Source organism: Exophiala mesophila, assembly GCF_000836275.1.
Source record: "Exophiala mesophila strain CBS 40295 unplaced genomic scaffold supercont1.2, whole genome shotgun sequence".
NCBI lineage: Eukaryota > Fungi > Ascomycota > Eurotiomycetes > Chaetothyriales > Herpotrichiellaceae > Exophiala > Exophiala mesophila.
Genome location: NW_015622505.1, coordinates 4,291,060 through 4,311,402, shown reverse-complemented (window position 1 = coordinate 4,311,402; position 20,343 = coordinate 4,291,060). Strand labels below are relative to the sequence as shown.

The 20,343-nt window shown below is 49.4% G+C and overlaps 7 protein-coding genes across 7 annotated transcripts; 5 read left to right on the top strand and 2 right to left on the bottom strand.

The window, feature by feature from the left end:
• Positions 1–161: 161 nt before the first annotated feature.
• PV10_03310 (uncharacterized protein) lies at positions 162–1,822 on the bottom strand. The gene is made up of 3 exons (XM_016367742.1): positions 1,416–1,822; positions 862–1,348; positions 162–802 (listed from the first exon to the last, which is right to left on the bottom strand). The coding sequence occupies exons 1-3, from the start codon at positions 1,813–1,815 to the stop codon at positions 640–642; spliced, it is 1,050 nt and encodes a 349-aa protein (XP_016227260.1). The 5' UTR covers positions 1,816–1,822; the 3' UTR covers positions 162–639.
• A 950-nt stretch (positions 1,823–2,772) lies between these two features.
• On the top strand, positions 2,773–4,758 carry PV10_03309 (uncharacterized protein). The gene is made up of 3 exons (XM_016367741.1): positions 2,773–3,049; positions 3,108–4,039; positions 4,092–4,758. The coding sequence occupies exons 1-3, from the start codon at positions 2,953–2,955 to the stop codon at positions 4,704–4,706; spliced, it is 1,644 nt and encodes a 547-aa protein (XP_016227259.1). The 5' UTR covers positions 2,773–2,952; the 3' UTR covers positions 4,707–4,758.
• Positions 4,759–5,832: 1,074 nt separating this feature from the next.
• PV10_03308 (uncharacterized protein) lies at positions 5,833–7,596 on the top strand. The gene is made up of 2 exons (XM_016367740.1): positions 5,833–7,108; positions 7,171–7,596. Exons 1-2 carry the CDS (start codon positions 5,904–5,906, stop codon positions 7,454–7,456), a joined length of 1,491 nt encoding a protein of 496 aa, XP_016227258.1. The 5' UTR covers positions 5,833–5,903; the 3' UTR covers positions 7,457–7,596.
• A 232-nt stretch (positions 7,597–7,828) lies between these two features.
• PV10_03307 (uncharacterized protein) lies at positions 7,829–9,690 on the top strand. The gene is made up of 2 exons (XM_016367739.1): positions 7,829–8,445; positions 8,494–9,690. The coding sequence occupies exons 1-2, from the start codon at positions 7,981–7,983 to the stop codon at positions 9,472–9,474; spliced, it is 1,446 nt and encodes a 481-aa protein (XP_016227257.1). The 5' UTR covers positions 7,829–7,980; the 3' UTR covers positions 9,475–9,690.
• A 307-nt stretch (positions 9,691–9,997) lies between these two features.
• On the top strand, positions 9,998–12,760 carry PV10_03306 (uncharacterized protein). The gene is made up of 3 exons (XM_016367738.1): positions 9,998–10,409; positions 10,579–11,855; positions 11,913–12,760. Exons 1-3 carry the CDS (start codon positions 10,277–10,279, stop codon positions 12,165–12,167), a joined length of 1,665 nt encoding a protein of 554 aa, XP_016227256.1. The 5' UTR covers positions 9,998–10,276; the 3' UTR covers positions 12,168–12,760.
• A 2,145-nt stretch (positions 12,761–14,905) lies between these two features.
• On the bottom strand, positions 14,906–16,602 carry PV10_03305 (uncharacterized protein). The gene has a single exon (XM_016367737.1). The coding sequence runs from the start codon at positions 16,281–16,283 to the stop codon at positions 15,150–15,152; it is 1,134 nt and encodes a 377-aa protein (XP_016227255.1). The 5' UTR covers positions 16,284–16,602; the 3' UTR covers positions 14,906–15,149.
• Positions 16,603–17,492: 890 nt separating this feature from the next.
• On the top strand, positions 17,493–20,141 carry PV10_03304 (uncharacterized protein). Its single transcript, XM_016367736.1, has one exon. The coding sequence runs from the start codon at positions 17,627–17,629 to the stop codon at positions 19,850–19,852; it is 2,226 nt and encodes a 741-aa protein (XP_016227254.1). The 5' UTR covers positions 17,493–17,626; the 3' UTR covers positions 19,853–20,141.
• The last annotated feature ends 202 nt before the right edge of the window (positions 20,142–20,343 follow it).

The following is a 20,343-nucleotide window of genomic DNA, read 5'->3' as shown; positions in this document are numbered from 1 at the left end:
GGGTAAGAATCTGCTGTTACTTAGTGCCGAGCCATCAATGCCCGAGGGCTCCAGCAGCCTGTTCCTTATACGCCACTCGTGCACTGCGCCTTGACTGGCGTGTCTGGGTGCCTCAATATGTCTGTGGCGACGCTCCGATATCTTCCATTTTTTCACTGGGTGGCGATCACGGACCGATTGTCCAACGGACAAGGATCCGATGTTCAGGCTCGATTTCTCTTCCTGCATGTGCTCGTGCCACTCAGATCACATGTAGATTCGACTTCAGTGTCACGACTCTGACTTCGAGTACAACGACGACGAACACTAATAACAACGCGCGCAGGGATCGTGTTCATTTTGACTTGGTTCCAACGCAATCATGAATCTAGTACTATAGATCACTCCATCTTTGCTGTTTTAGTTCGACCGATATTGCCACATGTGAAAGTCAGTGAATGACAGTGAATGACAGGTCAAGTCATGTTGTTCTGGCGAAATCCGCTCGACCCATTGTTGATTGTTGGTAATGGGTGTTCCCCAATGAAAGATATGATCGTGCCACAGAAGGATTGGCAAAGGTCAATGACACACTCTTCATCATCAGGTTTTCCATATTGTCGATTGTTCTTTCCCTGCTGCCACCCTTCAGAGCTCCTCCTAAGCTGTCTTTTCCCATGCGGCCCAGGCGCCGAGCAAACTGCTCGTGGTTCCTGCAAGACCAATGATGCCGTCATCGAAGCTGGCATATCCCAAGGCGGTGCTGGGGACAGTCAAGTCGCACAGATCGGAGACGAGTTGAATGTTGACTACCTGTCGTTGTCTACAGCAAGAGTTAGATTAGATTGTCATTATTTCCCTCAAACATCGACGATCGCTTACCTTGCAATGGTGATCTTGTCCACTTTAGCTTCAGCGTCCTTCTCGTCCACGGCGAGTGATCGCTGTCTCAGCTTGTAGGTGTTGTAGATTCCGGCGATCGCGCTGGCGGTCAAGCCAGAGAACCAGAAGCGATAGGCCGTGGCTTGCAGGCTCTTTGCACGGGGGTCCTTCTTTGCGCCCATCGCATCCAGCACGGTCAAGGAGTCGCACAGGAGATAACCTGCGTAACCGATCTGTCGCAGGATCTGAAGGTATTGGCTGACTTTGTCGCCATTGCCGGACTTGACGGCTGAGTTGTACAATTCTGATCCCAGGCGCAAGTGTTCAACGAATTTGCCAACTCGCAGGATTTTTCTGGTGAGACCAAACTGGGTCTTGATCACAGTCCACGGTTGAATGGAGCTGCTGGGGTTGTTGGTGCGGTATAGGTACCAGGCATAGAATCTGGCAAAGTATTGGATCGTCCGGAGCACTTTATCTCGACCGACTGCATGAGGAGATACCTATTAGCATCACCACGACGACGACTTCACATGGGTAGCAGGCCAACGTACTGGTAGTTGCAACAAAGCGAAGGTAATGAGTCACGAGAGGGTGATAGACTAATGCGTCGGCGACCATTGTGGCGACTCTTGATTCTGTACGAGGACCCGGCTCTGACTTTTTCTTGGAGGTGGTTGATTTGGAGCGTCTCGAAGGGTTCAAGGATGTAGGATCTGATACGAGCACCGGATTGGAGGTGAGAAAGGGATGTGAATTCGAAGACGCGATGGTAAGATAATGACAGGATGTTTGGTGCCAGGTTGGGCCAAGTTTCATTGGTGGTTTGCCCCAACTTACTGAACTGGCAGGTCCCAGGCCGAAGGTAACCTCGGTATCTTGTGATTCAAACTTGAATATTTGAATCTGGACGGCTATGCATTGCAAACCACGGCTTTTAACAGCTATTTTCATACGCTATTCATTCAGATATATACGTATCAATGGTGAGTGCCCGAACTTTTGTACACGTAGTGTCTTTGACCGCAGGTCAATTGATCGCGGTGATTGTCACGTGCCAACCTATTTTATCATTGCTAGGTCACGTGATGTTATCTGGCGTGTCTGGTCGATGTTCTCATCCTCATACTCATCCTACCCAGGGAATGTGTAGATACTTGTATTAGAAGCAACTGTTCTGGGATTGCGCATTGAGACGATCCAAAATTACTCTATATCATATCGCCAGTATAGAAAAGTATAGTGAGGCTCAGGCTGTCATTATACCTACAGTTCTGAGAGCCCACCCCTAAGGCTTCTTCAGGAATTGGGCCGCATGTCCCAGAATGGCAATTCGGTGGCGCCAGCTTTCCGATTCTGGAATCAAAAAAGATCAGAAGCGCCTTTGGCGAGGCTGTAATAATAGATGTGACTTGACACTGAAGATATTTTAACTACGATGAGCACATTGGATATCAGAGACACAGCTCTCCAAAGCTGATTTAGACACTGTTGCTTGTTTGTCTAGGTACCTAGGTAAGTTAGCTTAGGTATACAAGCACCCCGCACGCTGTCTCCCGACCCAAACCCTAGATCCAGGGCACCAGGTGCCCATGCTGCCTATCCAGACAGATCTGGATTTTATGCTACCGGCATAAAGCATCATGCATCATATGTCTAGGTAATCACTACAATTATTACTGGTCGATCCTACATGCGTCGTGGTCAACGACATCTATTACGATGATCGAGCGGAATGATACTAAGCCGTATCGAGATCTTGCCATGGAATCAAATCGACTCTAGCTTTGACCTCCGGGCCGAGGCCGGCAACTGTCTGAGCATTTGGCGCCGTTGATGCGGAGATGATGCCATTAAAAACGGGTCTATATCAGGTTCTCGGCGCCAGGCTTGCATCGATACTGATAATTTTCCCGTTGATTGTGGTGTTTCTTGTGTGATTTACTGTACATAGCTTGCCGGACCAAGCAGCCAACATCTGAACCCCAGTTGCAGTGTCCTTCCTTTCAGTCGAGGCACTGGATTGATATCAACAGTGTTTTGGCACGTCGCGATCCGTCTCCTCCAACTCAAGACAATTCATCCATCAGAATGGCAGCCAAATCACCATACCCCGATATAGTCATACCCAAAGTCGACCTCTGGGGATTGATGTTCGACTTACCCCGAGATTTCTCCGATAATCAAGGCAAGCCTTTTTTTGAGCGGCGCAAGAGCAATATTCAGGACTCTAACATCTTGTCCAGTCATATACCGAGCTGTCGACTCGGATCGCAGCTATACTTGGGCCCAAGTTAAGGAAGCAGCTTCAGCCTTCGGCGCTGGCCTTCGAAATCTGTGGGATTGGAAGAAAGGCGATGTACTCAACATATATGCTCCAAATGATGTAGATTTCGGCCCTATTGTCTATGGTACTTTTTATGCCGGTGGCATTGTTTCGCCTTCAAACCCTGGCTACTCGGCGGATGAGTTGGCCTTCCAACTCAATGACTCGGAATCAAAGGCCATTATCACTACAGCTGACTTCCTCCCTACAGCACTAAAAGCAGCTCAAAAGGCCAACATACCTGAAGACCGGATCATTCTCCTCGGAGGAAAAAGAGACCCGACCCATCGCGTGAAGCACTGGACCAATATTCGAAAAACTTCAGGCGCCGTTCGTTATCGGAGGAGAAAGGCGGATCCTGACGCTGACTTGGCATTCTTGGTGTACAGTTCAGGCACGACAGGACTGCCCAAAGGCGTCATGCTAAGTCATCGAAACATTATTGCCGACCTGTTGATGATTAAGGGCTCTGTGGGTGGTTGGTACGATACTGGAAAAGACAAGATTTTAGGAGTCTTGCCATTCTATCACATCTACGGATTGACTGGCCTCGTGCACCAACCACTTCATCGCGGCATTGAGCTTGTCGTCATGCCAGCGTTCAATCTAGAAGTCTTCTTGAAGGCCATTCAACACCACAAGATCACGTTTGTCTACGTGGCGCCGCCTGTCATTGTTCGACTGGCACGAGACAGCCTGGTGGATAAGTACGACTTGAGCAGCCTCAAAATGATTACCAGCGGAGCCGCGCCGTTGACTCGGGAGCTGGTTGATGCCGTTCATCGACGGCTGAAGCTCAAAATCAACCAGGCCTATGGATTGAGTGAGACAAGCCCCATGACACATACGCAGGTAAGAGTCGTGCCAGCCCAAAAAGCAATTCATCGACTAACCTATATCGTAGCCCTGGGATGAATGGTATTCGTCGGTAGGGAGCGTAGGGAAATTGTTCCCGAGCATGACCGCCAAATACATTGCTGCAGACGGCAAAGAACTCGGTCCAGGAGAGGCAGGAGAACTATGGCTATCAGGCCCTAACATCTTCAAAGGATACTGGAAGAATGAGGTAGCTACTCGAGACGCGATCACAGAGGACGGATACTTCAAGACTGGAGATGTCGGATACCAGGACGAAAAGCACAACTTTTATATTACAGATCGTGTCAAAGAACTGATCAAGTACAAAGGATTCCAGGTACCACCAGCAGAGTTAGAAGGCAAGTTGATGGATCATGCAGACATCAACGATGTTGCCGTCATCGGGGTCTACGATGATCACCAGCACACAGAGGTCCCAAGGGCCTATGTCGTCGCAGCCAACGGGAAGAATTCTGAGCAAGATGCGGAGGCCATTGTGAAATGGTTGGCAGAAAAGGTGGCTAGCCATAAAAGACTCCGAGGAGGTGTCAGATTCATTGATGAAATACCCAAGAGTGCTGCTGGGAAGATCTTGCGCAGGGTGTTGAAGGAGAAGGCAAAGCAGGAAGATTCAAGCAAAGGGGTGAGACCCAAGCTCTGATTGTCACCTTGTACACGTATACAATATTGTCAACTGGATCTTTCCATAATTTCTACATACTTGTCAGTCACTCGGTTGCAGCGACTATGGTCTCAAGAGCCGCGGGAGTCTTATGAATACGCTTGTACTTCAGTGTATGTGGCGCCCTCTAGTTCAGTATTAAGTCGGCACCAGCTATACTGCATTGTAGAACATGATGGGGCACACATAGATAGGTAGGTACATATGCTAATGCGTGGCAGTACGAGTACGAGTACATGCATACGAGGTGTGTACGAGGAGGTCATGCACAGGATATAAGCATTGACAAGCCTACCAAGCTTTGGCATCCATGTCCAATCTAAGCCATTCCAAGCGGGGAAAAGGCATGATAACATCGGCAGGCAAGGGGGATTTTGAGCGAACCAGCGAGCTAGTGCGGCGAGGTTTCCTTCCCATTTCATTATTATGCTGACGTTCTCTAGATCCTAGTGTATAATGGCTTTACTAACAGCACGAACCAGTGCAAATGTAAGACACCGTTCACGTGCTGGTATGAGTGGAATCAAGGTAGGGGACTCTTGATTTTGGTATCTCAAGTCTCATATGAAATGCCACGCGTCCTTTCCACTCTTCAATCCTTCAATATTGTAGCGTTACAATGGATATTGTACAATTAAGCCACTGACATCAATGTCTCTCGCTCCCAAAGAGAAAGGGCGGGTTGGGATTCGCTACCTCGAGATGATCGACATTCGGTGAAGACTTGCCGTGCAAGCCGTACATGCCTGCTCTAACAATCCTTCACGTTCGCTGAACCTCGCGATTGCCTCAATCAAGATGGTCAATCACACCTTCCTCATGCCAGCTGATCAGAGCCCCGCATCATTGCATCTCATATCTCGCATCTCCCGCTTCGTCCGACTCATGACTTTTGCTGATGCTTGGACTTTCTCCTTGCGGATCATCTCGTGGCCCATCGGTTGGCTATCGGGTGACCCCTTTCATTGGAGCACCTTATTGTTCCTCGCTATGACAAGCTAACTATCAAGTGGAGCAGCATCTTCGTCCTCCCTCGTCGCCTGAACGATGTACAGCGAGCTAGCATAGACTTTACCTATATCTATGACCGCGGGACACACCATGTGCCTGATGTTCTGACTCTTAGCTTGCTTCCTCAATTCTGCCTGACACTGCACTTTTCGCATTCCTTCCAACATGGCCACCGAAAAATCTTTTGAGGAGACACTCGGTGCGGACGATTCAGATCCTCAACGCCTGCATTCAATCCATGCCGCCCCTCTCGACGCAACGCCAAAGACACGCTGGGAGCGAAGCTGGCCGGTTATTGCCTGTGGAGCAGGTCTGTTCTCTGATGGCTATATCAATGGTGTTATCGGCAGTGTCAACACAATGCTCAGGATCATCTACAAGGACGAGTACATCAACAGCAATGCTCAGAATAACGTTTCTTCCATCGCATTCGCTGGTACTGTCGCTGGCCAACTCGGTTTCGGCTATCTTTCCGATCACTGGTCTCGGAGACACTCACTCCTCATCTCCACCATCATCTTGATCGTCTTCTCTGCCCTCAGCGCCGGTGCCTACGGTGCGGGAGGTAGTGTCCAAGGCCTTTTCGCTGCCCTAACTGCCTATCGCTTTCTTCTTGGAGTTGGAATTGGTGGCGAATACCCAAGTGGCAGTGTTGCCGCCGCTGAAAGTACGGGGGAACTACGACATGGACATCGCAATCGATGGTTCATCGCATTTACTAACCTTGCCATTGATGTTGGGTTCGTGGTAGCTGCCTTTGTACCTATGATTTTGGTATTGATCTTCTCCGAGAACCACTTGAGAGCAGCATGGAGAGTTGCTCTTGGTCTAGGCGTCATCCCGCCATTGTCGCTCCTCTATCTGCGGATCAAACTACGAGACCCCGAACAATACAACCGTAACAAGATGAACGAATATCCCTACTGGTTGATCCTCAAGTTCTACTGGTGGCGCCTCATTATCGTGTCACTCATCTGGTTCATCTACGATTTCTCGGCTTATTCTTTTAGTATTTACTCTTCGGCTTGGCTGGTACTTCTTCTTCCCTCAGATGCGCCTCTATGGAAGTCTTTCGGCTGGAATACCGTCATAAATCTCTTCTACGTTCCCGGCGCCATCATTGGCGCCTTTCTCTCTGATTACATCGGTGCCAAATACTGTTTGATCCTGGGTGTCTGGCTACAAGGTATAGTCGGATTCATCATGACTGCGATCTATCACCACCTCAATCAACCATCTCAAGTGGGGGGATTCGTGGTTATGTATGGCATCTTCCTCGCCTTGGGTGAGGTGGGACCCGGTGACAACATTGGCCTGGTCGCTTCAAAGACCTCAGCAACATCAATCCGTGGCCAATACTATGGAATCGCGTAAGTCTTTTGGAGCCGAACCTTCAATCAATTCAAATGTTCATATGCTGACCGCTCACTAGTGCTGCAATGGGCAAAGTTGGGGCATTTGTGGGGAATTACGTCTTTCCAGAGATTGTGAAAGCCGCGGGAGACGATGTCATCAAGCAAGGCCAGTACCCATTCTACGTTTCCAGCTCTCTGTGTATCCTTAGTGGATTCATTGCTTTGTTCTTCCTGCCCAAGATTAGCCAAGACACAATCACCGAGGAAGACGAGAAATTCAGAGAGTATCTCAGTCGCCATGGCTACGATGTGACAACATTGGGCACCAAGGAGTATCAGATGGACCAGGAAGTTCTTGGTTGATAAGTCCACCCTTTCTCCAGTGTAATAGGCGCAGGGAAGTTTCGGCAGTGGGAATTGGTCCTAGACCAATACATGGCCGGAGCCTTTTTCACACGTCGATGGCTTATATGGATCGTAATGAAGAGATAGCCCAAAATGAGTACAATACTTTGTGTTCACTTAAATAGGAATCATTAATTATCCGAGAATTACGAGATCTAAAAGCCCATTGAAATCCGTAGTCAAAGGTGTTTTAGTAAACGCTATCATAGTAACCTAGCCTTATTTAGGCAAGCTTAGTGGGAATCTGGCCAGAATGCCAAGCGCTAAAGGAGGCAAGGTTAGTGCGCAAGCGTCAGGCTGGCAACTGCTGCGCGTCCGTCTCGTCACTACGGAACAGTCTAGGAAAGTGAACTTCATCAATATCCTTTACCCGCGAGACTGCCACTCCTTCAAATCCTGAACTGCCCATTATATCTTTGCCTCCTCTGTCCCTGTCTTGATTATCGATTTCCCATCTACCACAACTCATCTCCATCCTCACCATGGGCTCAGATCCGCAATTCGCGAAATACCCTGATCTCAAACTCGCCCAACACATCTTCTCTCTCACGACATCATCAGGGACACCTCAACCGACATCACTGAACTACCTCCAAAATGCCATTCGAGAACACAAGATGGCCCCGCTTTATCGGCATCTAGCTCACCCAACCGAAGGAGTGCTAAACTCGGTCGGGGAGAGTACAGCACAATCAGCAGCGACACCCAAACCCCCAACGCGAAGAGCCTCTCTTGTCTCAAGCAATCTGCTACCCCCAAAACGATTGGTACCTCCGGGAGTGCTTCCATGGGATGAAAGCCTGTATGAACAGCTGAAGGCAGATAATGACAAGGAACTGGAAGGTTTTCAGAAAGAGGAAGAAGAGGCAGAGGAAAAGGCCGGCGAAACCGAAGTACAAGCTGCTCGAAGCAAACGTGCCGACTTTTGGGCACGCGTTGGAGACAAGGTCTGCCCTTTCCCCCATATTTGACATTCTTGTGCTGATGATTTGCAGGACAAAGCCATCGCAGCCTACGAAAAGGTGTTTGACAAGACTGGCCCCCTCGGCACCAAGATCGATCTTGTACTCGCCATTATCCGGATAGGTCTCTTTTTTAACGACAAGCTATTTGTCAAGAAGCAGGTCGAGCGAGCAAACATCCTGGTGGAGAGCGGTGGTGATTGGGATCGAAGAAATCGATTAAAGGCTTACAAGGGTCTGCATCTCCTCACCGTCCGATCCTACAATCTTGCTGCGCCCCTCCTCCTCGACAGTCTTTCCACCTTTACTAGCTACGAACTCTGCAGCTACTCAGCTCTGGTCACATATGCAGTTCTTGCCGGCTCCCTGTCATTGAAGCGAGTCGATTTCAAGGCCAAGGTTGTTGATGCCCCCGAGATCAAGGCTATTCTAGGCGACGGAGAAGACAAAGGCCCAGGTGCTGACGAGGAGATGAAAGATGTGTCCGCCGCGACCGCAGAACGTGCGACTGGATTGGTCAACTTGAGCACACTAGGCACAGGCTCTGCAACTGAAGCGCAAGACGAAGCCCCTGTGGATATGTCTCCGCTGGCGGGACTCGTGAACAGTCTCTACGCTGGCAACTACCGCAACTTTTTCCTCTCGTTGGCCGCTGTGGAGGAGAACTTTTTGACGCAAGATCGGTATCTATTCGAACATCGAGCCTGGTTCGTACGAGAGATGCGTCTCAGAGGGTATCAACAATTGCTTCAGTCTTACCGCGTGGTGGGGCTCGCTACCATGGCATCGGCGTTTGGAGTCAGCGTGGACTTCCTAGACAAGGATCTCGCCAAGTTTATTGCCGCCGGCAGGGTGAGCTGCACGATCGATAGAGTGCAGGGGGTGATTGAGACGACCAGACCAGACGACAAGAACAAGCAGTATGCTGATATTGTGAAGCAAGGCGATGCTCTTATCACCAAGCTGCAGAAGTATGGACAAGCTGTGAGATTACGGGGAAGTGAACGTGCATGAAACCAGAAGCGCGGTTAGAAGCTGAGGCCATTATCAAGTCGACAGCCTCTCAAGGTGGATGGGCAACAATAATGTAAATTAGGGCTTGTCAGCGGTTGCCGCCACACCCTTTTAGTATTCCACTAGAATCCATATCTTGGCATTGTTAGGACTATCGCTAAGGGAGCAAATGTCTTGTGAAAGAATACGGAGTACACAATGCTAAATCGATATCTGACTTATTCTCTAATCATCGCAGCCACGAATTAGTCGAGGCCCTTGATACGAATCATCTGATAAATGCCATTGTTGTAGCTTCTAGCTGACTGGCTCGGTGCTTTCACCCCTGTCAGAAGAACGACAGAAAGAATGACGATTAAGTCAAACTTTTGGCCTGAGAAGGGGCCCGAGAGGCCTCTCGGGCCCCCACACACACCACAGGCGTGCCTAGTTCCTACAGTAGTTCACCCGTGCAGCGATAAGATAAACGAGCCGAGGGGATGGCGCCTCGAGGGCCTGAAACTTGTGTCTCCGCGCTCGGACAGAGAAGCTTCCAAGATTATGATCTTGACGTCGATTGACTCACAGAAGACGCCTTTACTATCTCACGCGAGCAGTTATCTTTTGAGACTATCGTGTGCCAGAAGCAGCGCTGCCATCACCACAACCACCACGGGCACCCATCGTTCTTGTTCTGTCCTCCCATCCCCTCTGGGCATTGGCAAACCCAACTCCAGTCCCAGCTCCGGCTACGCCCTTCTCCCTGGTCACAAGTCAAACAAAGCTTCCCCAAGTTGCCCCACTCGTCCTCGGAACTGTGAGAATGTCTTCTATACATGCTTCTTTTCTCCTTCAAAAGGTTCAGCATTTCTCTTCTGAGCTGGCCACTGCCTGCAAATCCTTGTCCCTTGTTTCTCAAAACACCGCCTCACCGTTGCGATCGAATCAAAGTCGAGGTAAGTCTGCAGTCGCCGACACCGCACCTGCTTCCTTTTTCTTGTGGTCTGAGGTGTCAAGTGATGACTCCTCGACGTGTTGGCACCCATGTGCTTTGCTTTTGTGTCCCGGTTTTTTTTCTGCCCACTCACCCGACCACTGATCTCTGGCTGATTTCTCTTCATATAGTGATCCATTCTCCCCGAGTTCCTCGAGTCTACGCTCCATTCATCCGTCGCAACATGTCGTCCACCGCTCGCCTCCGCAGTTTGAACATTGACAATATCAACCCCCATGTCAAGGAAGCAAAGTATGCCGTCAGAGGTGAATTGGCAATCAAGTCAGAAGAGTATCGTGCCCAGTTGAAACAGCGAGACCCCCCCACTCCTCCAGAGTCGCCTCTTCCATTCGATACAGTCATCTCCGCCAATATTGGAAATCCTCAGCAACTCGATCAGAAGCCCATTACCTTTTTCCGACAAGTGCTTGCATTGGTGGAGAATCCTCTTTTGCTCGAAAATGAAGAGGCATTGAAGTCAAGTTTCAATTATAAGCAGGATGCCATAGATCGTGCTCGGTGGCTGCTCAAAGAGGTCGGGTCAGTCGGTGCATACTCCCAATCTGCTGGTGCTCCAGGTATTCGTCAGTCTGTTGCCGACTATATTGAGAGACGAGATGGCTTTCCTTCGAGCAAAGATGACATCTATCTATCAGCCGGTGCCTCTTCTGGTGTCAACACTCTCCTGCATATCATCTGTTCAAGTCCTCAAACCGGTGTTCTCGTCCCTATCCCCCAATATCCACTTTACACTGCCACGCTTTCGGTACTCAACGCCACCTGTGTCCCCTATTACCTGAACGAGGAGCATGCGTGGGGAACTGATCTCAAAGTGATCAAGGAGTCATACGATAAGGCCACCAGTGAGGGCACCGACATCCGCGCGTTGGTCATCATCAACCCAGGCAACCCCACGGGAGCATCACTGCCTGAGGGGGATGTGGAAGAGCTAATCAAGTTTGCGGCCGAGAAGAAGCTGGTTCTCATAGCCGATGAGGTGTATCAGACCAATGTCTTCATTGGAAAATTCCACTCGTTCAAACAGGTGCTACGAAAGCTCCAGAAAGCCGAGCCTGGAAAGTACGACAACGTGGAATTGGCATCACTCAACTCCGTGTCCAAAGGTATGGTTGGCGAGTGTGGGCACCGGGCGGGATACTTTGAGCTTGCTGGTTTCGACAAGGAAGTCCAGGCGCAGATCCTGAAATTTATCAGTATCATGCTCTGTCCACCTGTGGTGGGACAGTGTCTTCTGGAGATGGTCGTCAACCCGCCAAAGGAAGGAGAGCCGAGCTACGAGCTGTACGATAAAGAGTACAATGGCGTCAAAAATGGTCTGAAGGAGCGAGCAACCGCACTGTACAACGCCTTCCGAGAGATGGAAGGAGTCGAATGTGGTGAGCCTCAAGTAAGCATCAAGAGACAAAAATCCCATGTACTATGTCCACTTATTAACTTGCGACAGGGTTCCATGTACCTATTCCCGACCATGCATATTCCCGAGAAGGCATGTCAAGCGGCCAAGGAAGCGGATCGGTCGCCAGACGAGTTTTATTGTCTCCGGCTTCTTGATGCTACCGGTATCTGTGTGGTACCAGGCTCCGGATTCGGCCAGAAGCCAGGAACGCTGCATCTTCGAACCACCTTCCTCGCACCTGGCACGGAATGGGTTGGCAGATGGACCAAGTTCCACCGAGAATTCTTGGACAAGTACAGCTAGGGGAAGCTGGATCGAAACTCGCAATCATCGGGTGGGCAGATTTAACCGGTATAAAAACAAAGCAATGCGGGAAAGTTCTTGCGACGGCCGGGGGACATTGTTTCATCAATTCAGATCTTTGCTGAGGGTGGAATTAACTCTTAACTGAGTACCAAGTGGATTTAGGAGTTCAGAGCGAGGCTCAAGCCGTGGACTGAGGTATACACTTGAGTGTTAAGTCCAGTTTCTTTTCTATGGAGAGACGTTGATAGCTTTCAAGTATATCATACAATTAAGCGAGATACCTAGTCGGCTACAAGTCCCTTACTAAACATATCTGATCGAATTATGGGGAGGCCTCGGTGGGAAAGGCCACTGTTTTGCAAGACCAGACTCCAATGGCATGTTACATTGAAGAAATATTGGTTCTCAGGGAACAGATCATCAACAACTTACGTTGACGATGAGGTCTCAAGAACTGAATACCCAATGAAAGGGATTGGCTCCTCTTGTGCAAGGTGATCAAGGAGAACGGCGGGGTGCTAAACACCAATGACAGACCATGTAAACTATTTACACGAGAGTTCATCGAGTTCATTTAATGCGAAAGCCCCGTGACAATACGGTCATAGTAGTGGAGGGGCGGGATCGTCTTCGCCTTGTATGAAGCCAATCCAAAAATAATCAAACCTTATGGACCATCAAGTGGGCCCAGGCCCAAGAAGGCGAATGGAGATTCTTTCCGAATACTCGAGAAGGTAAAGATAAGTACCAAAGATGGAAATAAATGGTCAAGTCTGTGGCACAGCGTTGGAAGCAGATTTCCGGGCTTTTGAGGGAGACAAGGAGAAGAGGGGGTAGACGAGAGGGGGAGAACAGGGGAAGGAGGGGAGCGGGATTGCCACTCGGTGGATTCCCATGAATGTGTTCGTGAATTTCCGTCGTTGACTGTCTCCTTCGATGTCGTTGGCGCGGATGAAATATCCCGAGTCGAGTCAATGCTGATGATGAGGGTGATGGGATGGTCTTGGTGTTAGTTTGCCTCGTCATCAAAAATGACTTGTGCTGGCTGGAAAGTACATAAAATACTTAGGACTCTACGATGTGGCATAATGTATGTATCGCAAATGCTTGCTGTAAGTACCACTGGACCTAAAGTCCTCTGAGTTCCAACGTGCCATCATTCATGAAGAGACTCGATAGTGGATCGATATCTGTCACTGACTAGGGCTGGATTATCATTCCACTTGCGAGACGGGCTGTTGAGGACATATTACCGAATATGGTAATCTTAGTTGTAGTATTAGGTAAAGCCCCACCATGTTTATGCAACGACATGTATTTTGTCCAACTTTTTTCATGTTTGTCCCAAATCACGCTAGGCAACCACTCTACCTGATACGGTAGTCTCACCTGTAGTATTTGGGAAAAACCGTCAAGTTGATGTAACGACATTATGTTTGTCCATTTTTGTCCACTTGTCCCAACGCCCAAGCACTCTACCATATACGGTAGTCTAAGTTTCAGTATTAGGCAAAATATGTCAAGTTGATGCAACAACAATTCTGTTTGCAATTCTGTTTGCAATTCAGTTTTTGTGGTCTGTCCACTATTCCACCAGGGAGACAACCACTCTACCGGATATAGTAGTCTCAGCTGCAGTATTAGGTCAAACGCCATCAACTTAATGCAACGACGATTGTGTCTGTGTCCCGTCGCCTGTCTTGTCGCCTGTCCTCAGGTTTGTCGTCTGTCCCAATCTCACCAGGGAGACAACCACCTTACCTGATCTAGTAGTCTTAGATGCAGTATTAGGCCATAACGAGTCAACTTGATGCCACAACAAATCAATTCAGCGCAACTGCACGCCAGTCAATTGACCTCACTGCGCTAGGCAGACAACCACACCATACTCCGTAGACCCTGTCACTCTTGGGCATTCATGCAGAGGCTCTGCAGGGTTTGTGACACCCTCCCTCCCCTCCATCCTCTCGCAACAATTGGTATGGTTCTGGTTTGCCTGATCAGGGACTCAAACCTGCTCATTCTAGTATAATCGACTAAACTTGACTCGCCGACAAGAGGCATTTGGTTGCCCTGTCACCAACCAACCCAACCCAACCTAATTGTCTTCTTCTCCCCTCCTCTCCCCTCCCCTCGCTTTCCTGTCGTCTCACTCATGCATCAATCCCTCTACCCCCCGACTTCATCATGTGACACCTAACTCCTCTCATTATACTGGTCTCTTCAAGCATACCCCCAAGCCTTCCTTGATATTTAGTTCGAAGACGTGCATGGTCCATGACCAGTCCTCAACCTCGTATCTGTCGAGGACCCCAAGTGCAAGTGGGAGCGTGGCACACACATAACCTCCAATCAGAAGAGCAAACAAGACCTTTTGGCAGATGCAACTGCGCACAAAGTTATGTAGGCGTTTCTCGAACGGGCCGGTTTTCCACATAAATTGCTAGATCGAGTATGTTTGGCTACCTGAAGTCGTTAATTCCCCTCTTCTTGATCAGCCAGCAATTCATCTTGGCCCTCACTCAGCCCGGCCGGACCGTGCCTTATTTTTCTTGTTTTTCGTAGTCACTGCATTGACAGGTCTGAGGGATGGAGGACTTTTGACTTGTCCGGGGAGTCGTTCGGGCACTATCGATCCATATAGTATTCACATCGGCAGTTCTGGTCTTTTGCCAGGGATTAGCGAAACACAAACGACTATGGCGCATGGTTGTTCACTTTGAATTCACCCATGTGGTGCTAATGGATGCTATTTCGACTTCGACTCAAGAAAACAACATGTCATTTTCCTATCCATCCTGACAGAATGTGGTGACTTTTGCTAACCCTGAAAATGCTGTACCTCGACTCCAGACGATACATATATGCGAATGACTCCTGCTTTCTTCCTTAAATATCCTTGAATCCCTTGCTATCATGATCTCATCACCCCCTTCTGAATTCGAGCCCCTGGATCAATATTGACAGCGGTTCGACCTTTCACTCGCGACTCCGTAAACTCATCAAGTCCGCTTCTGGATCAACCCCAACATTCGGTGAACCCACAATGGTTCTATGTTTCAACAGCTTCTTCACTTCGGTCTCCAGTTGGCTCACCAGGTCGACCTTTTCTACCATGACCGATCCTTTCCAGTACAACATCCGGTACAGCTTGAGCCTTGCACCTCCTAGACAAGGCAGCATCTCTCTCAGGATATCGTGCAACCCTTCCATTTGCAACCTTTCACCCCTCAAATGTCGTGTCACCATTGCTTCACTGGCACTTGTCGTGTTCGGGCCCGGATCAGCCCCTCCTTCGCCGGTGTGCATCGCCCATATGATGGGCCGGTTATGGCTGGTTTTGCTCAGTTGTGTGGTAAAATAAATCTCGAGGTCTCTCATCGCTCGAAGCTCATGCAAGTGTCCCAGCTTCATATTCAACTGGTCTCCAAGTTTGCTTCTCACGGTGGACGAGGGTGAACGGGCCTCTTCACGATAGGCTTCGACAAGTCGAAGGAAGGTACTAGTCATTGTATCATTCAGCTGAAGTCTTACCTTGTCCACCCTTTTGACAAGGCTTTCCTGGCGGAGCAATTCTCGAAGCTCATAGTTCCATCGCCCCGAGGTATATGCAAGGACTGGTAACATGCGCGATAGCATGGGACACATGGTCAAACTGATTTGTCTAGCAGCGGGGAATGCGGCATCCACCTTGGCCACCACTTTCTCTGGTGAAGTTGCCAGTAAAGTCATGGCCCTTTTCCGCCGAGTAGAGATCCGACTGTCTTGCTCCAGAAGCGGGATAGCAATGTCAATGTGCTTGATAAATTTGCGGATCAACAAACGTGGGAGTTGCGGAAGAGTCTCTGCTTGTGGATACACCACAAGACGTGCTCGACGACAGATGAGTGTTTGACTCTCATCGTGTAATTGATGACACACACTCAGGATGGAAGGGGCAGCGTGAGTTTTGTATCTGTAAATATCGGTAATCCACGGCTGACGACTGTGTGGATGAATCACACGTTTGGTGGGTTGAACTAGGTAGAGAAGGATGTGTTCTCGGATTTCTAGAGGCAGTTTCAGCAAACGGCTGGATTGGCCCTGTTGTTGTGAGGTTGACTTTGGCCGCATCCTGAGGGAATCTCCGTTCCACTGTTTGACGGACTGGAATCGTATCGAAGTGACTGAGGTCCAAGCCTTGGTCTCGCGATATGAGATTGAATGACGTTGAGTAGTGCGTCTGTCTCACTTGTCTGTTGGCCAAGTTCTTATTTTACTGCGAGCCGCAAAGCAGTTCGTTCTCCTCTATCCGCAATGATAGAAGGAGTGCTTTGAGAGAAAAAGGCCAGAGGGGAGTCATGAGGATCAGCGAGACAGGCAACAAGATGAAGCGGGAAAAGGATGCACCTGTGGTTACATTGGGAGTCTGGATCCTCGGACTTTCCGCTTACCGGAGCACTGGGACGAAAAAGGTAGGTGCCAAAGGAACAATGTAAGTGATTTGAGAAGGATGAGAGTCTCCCCTGGCACGTGGCAATAAGAATTGTGCGCGGAGGAATAGCTTCTGTAGGGTAGCCATGCGAGAAAACATCATCTGCTTACCATTGCTATTCCTCATCCCCATATTCCACCTCGAGAAACCCGAGGATGCATCGTGCGGTCCTTGTCCAAAGCGGTTCGGTGCCTAGCGGGCCCCAGGCCAAGCGTACTTTAATTCTTCCACGCGAGGTTCTCGTGGCAGTGCCAAAGAGTCGAGTCACAGCCATGTATATACCCTCAAGGTAAGTGATGGCCAATAAGTCCAGAACGAGTTGCCATCAAGTCTCCTGCGACGAGACAGGGCTGAATAATAGCATGAGCTCTTGCAAGTTATAGGTACTGAGCTACTGGGTGGACACCTATAATCTTTAAGCATAAACCGCGGCGCGAGGCACCTATGGGTCCCTTATCGTGGCTGCTATGGGTCGAGCTCTAAGTAGACTGCTGTCCCAGATGCCATGGTGTAAGGTATTAAATACCTGCTAGGTGCTAGGTACGGTAGGTACTTACAACTAACACAACGCGCCGAGCTAGGTACTGTCCTAAGGTACCAACGCACATGGATTTTGTGGTTGGAATAAAGATGCAGTCGGGGTCGAGGGGCTGCCTTGGTACCTACCTACCTACCAAGGCAGTACCTAGCGACCAGCTCACAGGGTGAATTAGGTTAAGGTAGACTTGGGGATGAGTTCACTTATCTCGCCCATGACGTCTGGTGCTGGGCAACTTGGTTGTGTCATGATCTCCGCAGCCTGCAGCCTGCCGCCTGCACCAAACACCTTACCATTGAGCATCCAACGTCTTCAACTTATTTCACTGCATCTCCTATACTTTACTTGCATCATGCTGCAGGCTTCAGTGTGAGGTCCCAATAGCCTCTTTGACGCCCTTGACTATTTCCAAACCTCCCGGTCCGTCACTATCTCACCTATACCATGTCGTTCATCTCCTCTTGCTTTGGCCGTAAACATGGCGAAGATACAGAGCCTCTCCTCCCTCGCTACGAAGATGATACCGCTCGTCAAAGAGCCCTCCACCAGAAGCTCCATACCTATCAGATGCTGAGAGCCCTTTCCAAAGGTTTCATGCCTTCCAATGAGCAGACCATCATCAATCTACGTACTCTCCTCGCATCAGACATCCTCAACCCCAATAATACAGATCTCTCTGACTCCGGTCGCTTGCTCATCCGTAACTGCCGTTCCTGGCTGAAACTGTTCATTGAGCTGTTGAGAAACAAGAACAATCAAGATCAAATACAAGACTTTATCTGGTACTTGACAAAGTCCAGGATTTCCATCGATATCAATGACATCTCTCATTCAGCATCCAAGGTCAAGGCGCGGGCAGATGCTCGGGCAACATACGAAAGCTTTCGCACCGTTGGCGGACTACTTCTGACAAATGCCGACTTTAGGCTATTTCTCAACGACGTCACCACTATTGGAAGAGAAGTCCTTGCCGATACAGCCTTCTCTCTATCATCTGCTGCGGAGAAAACTGGGAAGCAGTTGGAACTATCCGCAGAAGAGCAGGAATCTGTACAAAAGCCTGGTGCCGACGATGGTACTCTTCCTTCTAAACAAGATCTCGAACAAAATGTCGACGAGACAAGCCGTGTTGTTGGCCAAGAGATCGCAAATGTCGGCAAGGACGCTTTGCAAAGCGCGAAGGAGAACTTCTCTGGTGCCCAAGGCGAGACATTGCTGTACCGATTAAAGCAGACTGTTCTGAACCTCCGCAAGAGGACAGATTATCAAGACTCGGTGTCAACCATAGCAAAACTCATCCAGAGATACGCTATTGCGTATTCCAGAGCTGCAGAGGCCGCCATGGCCACGGTACAGGACGACGTGGAACCAAATCCGGCATTGGATCGCGCAATCCGCAACTTCTGGGACCTGATGAGCAGCTTTGGAGATGGAAAGGCGTGGGAAAAGCTGGAACAGGATTTCAAGAAAGTCATGAGCCACTCCAACTCAGATCCACAGTTCGAGTCCTTCATGACCGATATTGGCAACACGGTACAGCGAATGCTGACCGACCCCGAGTTCTTTGACAATGCGACCCAGAAGATTGACGAGTTGAAGCAGAAATCTTCTAGGCTCGAAAAAGATTCTGACTTCCAAACAGATCTGGATAATATGCTTCGGCAAGCCCAAATCACCTTGAATTCAGTGGTAGAGGACCGGGATGTCAACGCATTGCTCAAAACAACAAATCGAATTCTTGCCAACCTCTCTCCTCCCAACAGAATCACGAACCCGGATCTCATTACAGACGCCATCCACATCTTTCTCCCTCTCCTTCTGAGAAGTATTCAATACATACCAATTCCTCGGGTCGAGGTATCGGTCCCCGAGATGGATCTGTTATTGGAGAATGTGGTCTTGGAACCTGGGCGCAACGTAAACTCGACCTCATTCCTGCCATATCGTCTTCTCATCTCCACCAAGAACGACCTGGAGATTCGCAAGACACATTCCAAGAAAACGGTATCCAAGGCCAAATCACTCATCACTGTCACTATCAACGGTCTCTCAGTGGCTGCCCAAGACCTCGGTTTTTGGATCCGGGGTCATGCTGGCCTCATTCGGTTTGCAGACGAAGGCATCGCCTCCTTCTTCCTAGACGAGCGAGGCATTGATGTCAGCCTCGACCTCGAGGTAGGCCGGGAACGCCTCGAGCAGATTCTGTCTTTGCGCGGGGTTCGCGTGCACATCCACAAACTTGATTACAAGCTACGCAAGAGCAAATTTTCGTGGCTCGGATGGCTCTTTAAACCTTTCCTCAAGCACCTCATCCGACGATCTCTTGAAAAAACTATCGCCGAGACCATTGCCAGTGCGCTGCATGCGGCCAACCGGGAACTCGTCTTTGCGCGTGAACGTCTCCGAGCGACTCGCATTGCTGATCCTCAGGATCTCATTACCTTTATTAAGGCTATTACTGCGCGTCTGACGCCGGAGGATGACCCAGACTTGTATACCCGGGTCGGGGTGGATGCCCCTGCTCAGGGAGTGTTCAAGAACATCTACACCCCCGGAAGCATCGTTAAGTTGTGGCATGAAGAGGCATTGCGTGCAGAGGAATCTATTCAAGATGGAGAGGAGCGGGGGGGAGGGTGGAGAAATGACATCTTTGATACTTCTGTGCAATAAGTCCTTGAGAAGGAATGTATGGTTTGTTAGGGCACAGAGTGCAATCCATGATTGCTGGGAGGATGCAGAGAAAACCCAGACGTGTGTCCTGATTGGCTTTGGGCCTGGCTGCCTGTGCTTTGAGGGGCATGCTTTATTGTGTGAATACGACAATTGAGATCTCTTCAAATGAAAAAAAGGACCTTGATGGTTGCTTGCTTTTCTAGGACTTTGTTTCGGGGGTCATGCGAATAGTAGGTATGTTCGGTATGATGTATGTAGGTACTTTGGGTAATAAGCAACGGTTATGTCACCCGTAGCATTTGATTGATGATGATTGCTTTTATATTACTACTTAAGTAATCCTTGTTGTCAAAAGGTGCAGGTGGGATGGACGGCGAACCGTCCAAAGTGGCGCCGAACTCGGCGGCGGAAATCGGGGATCGAACGTGAATCTGGGCTCCACCTTCTTCTCCCAATAATTTTTCGACTGCAGGTGCCTGCATGTCATG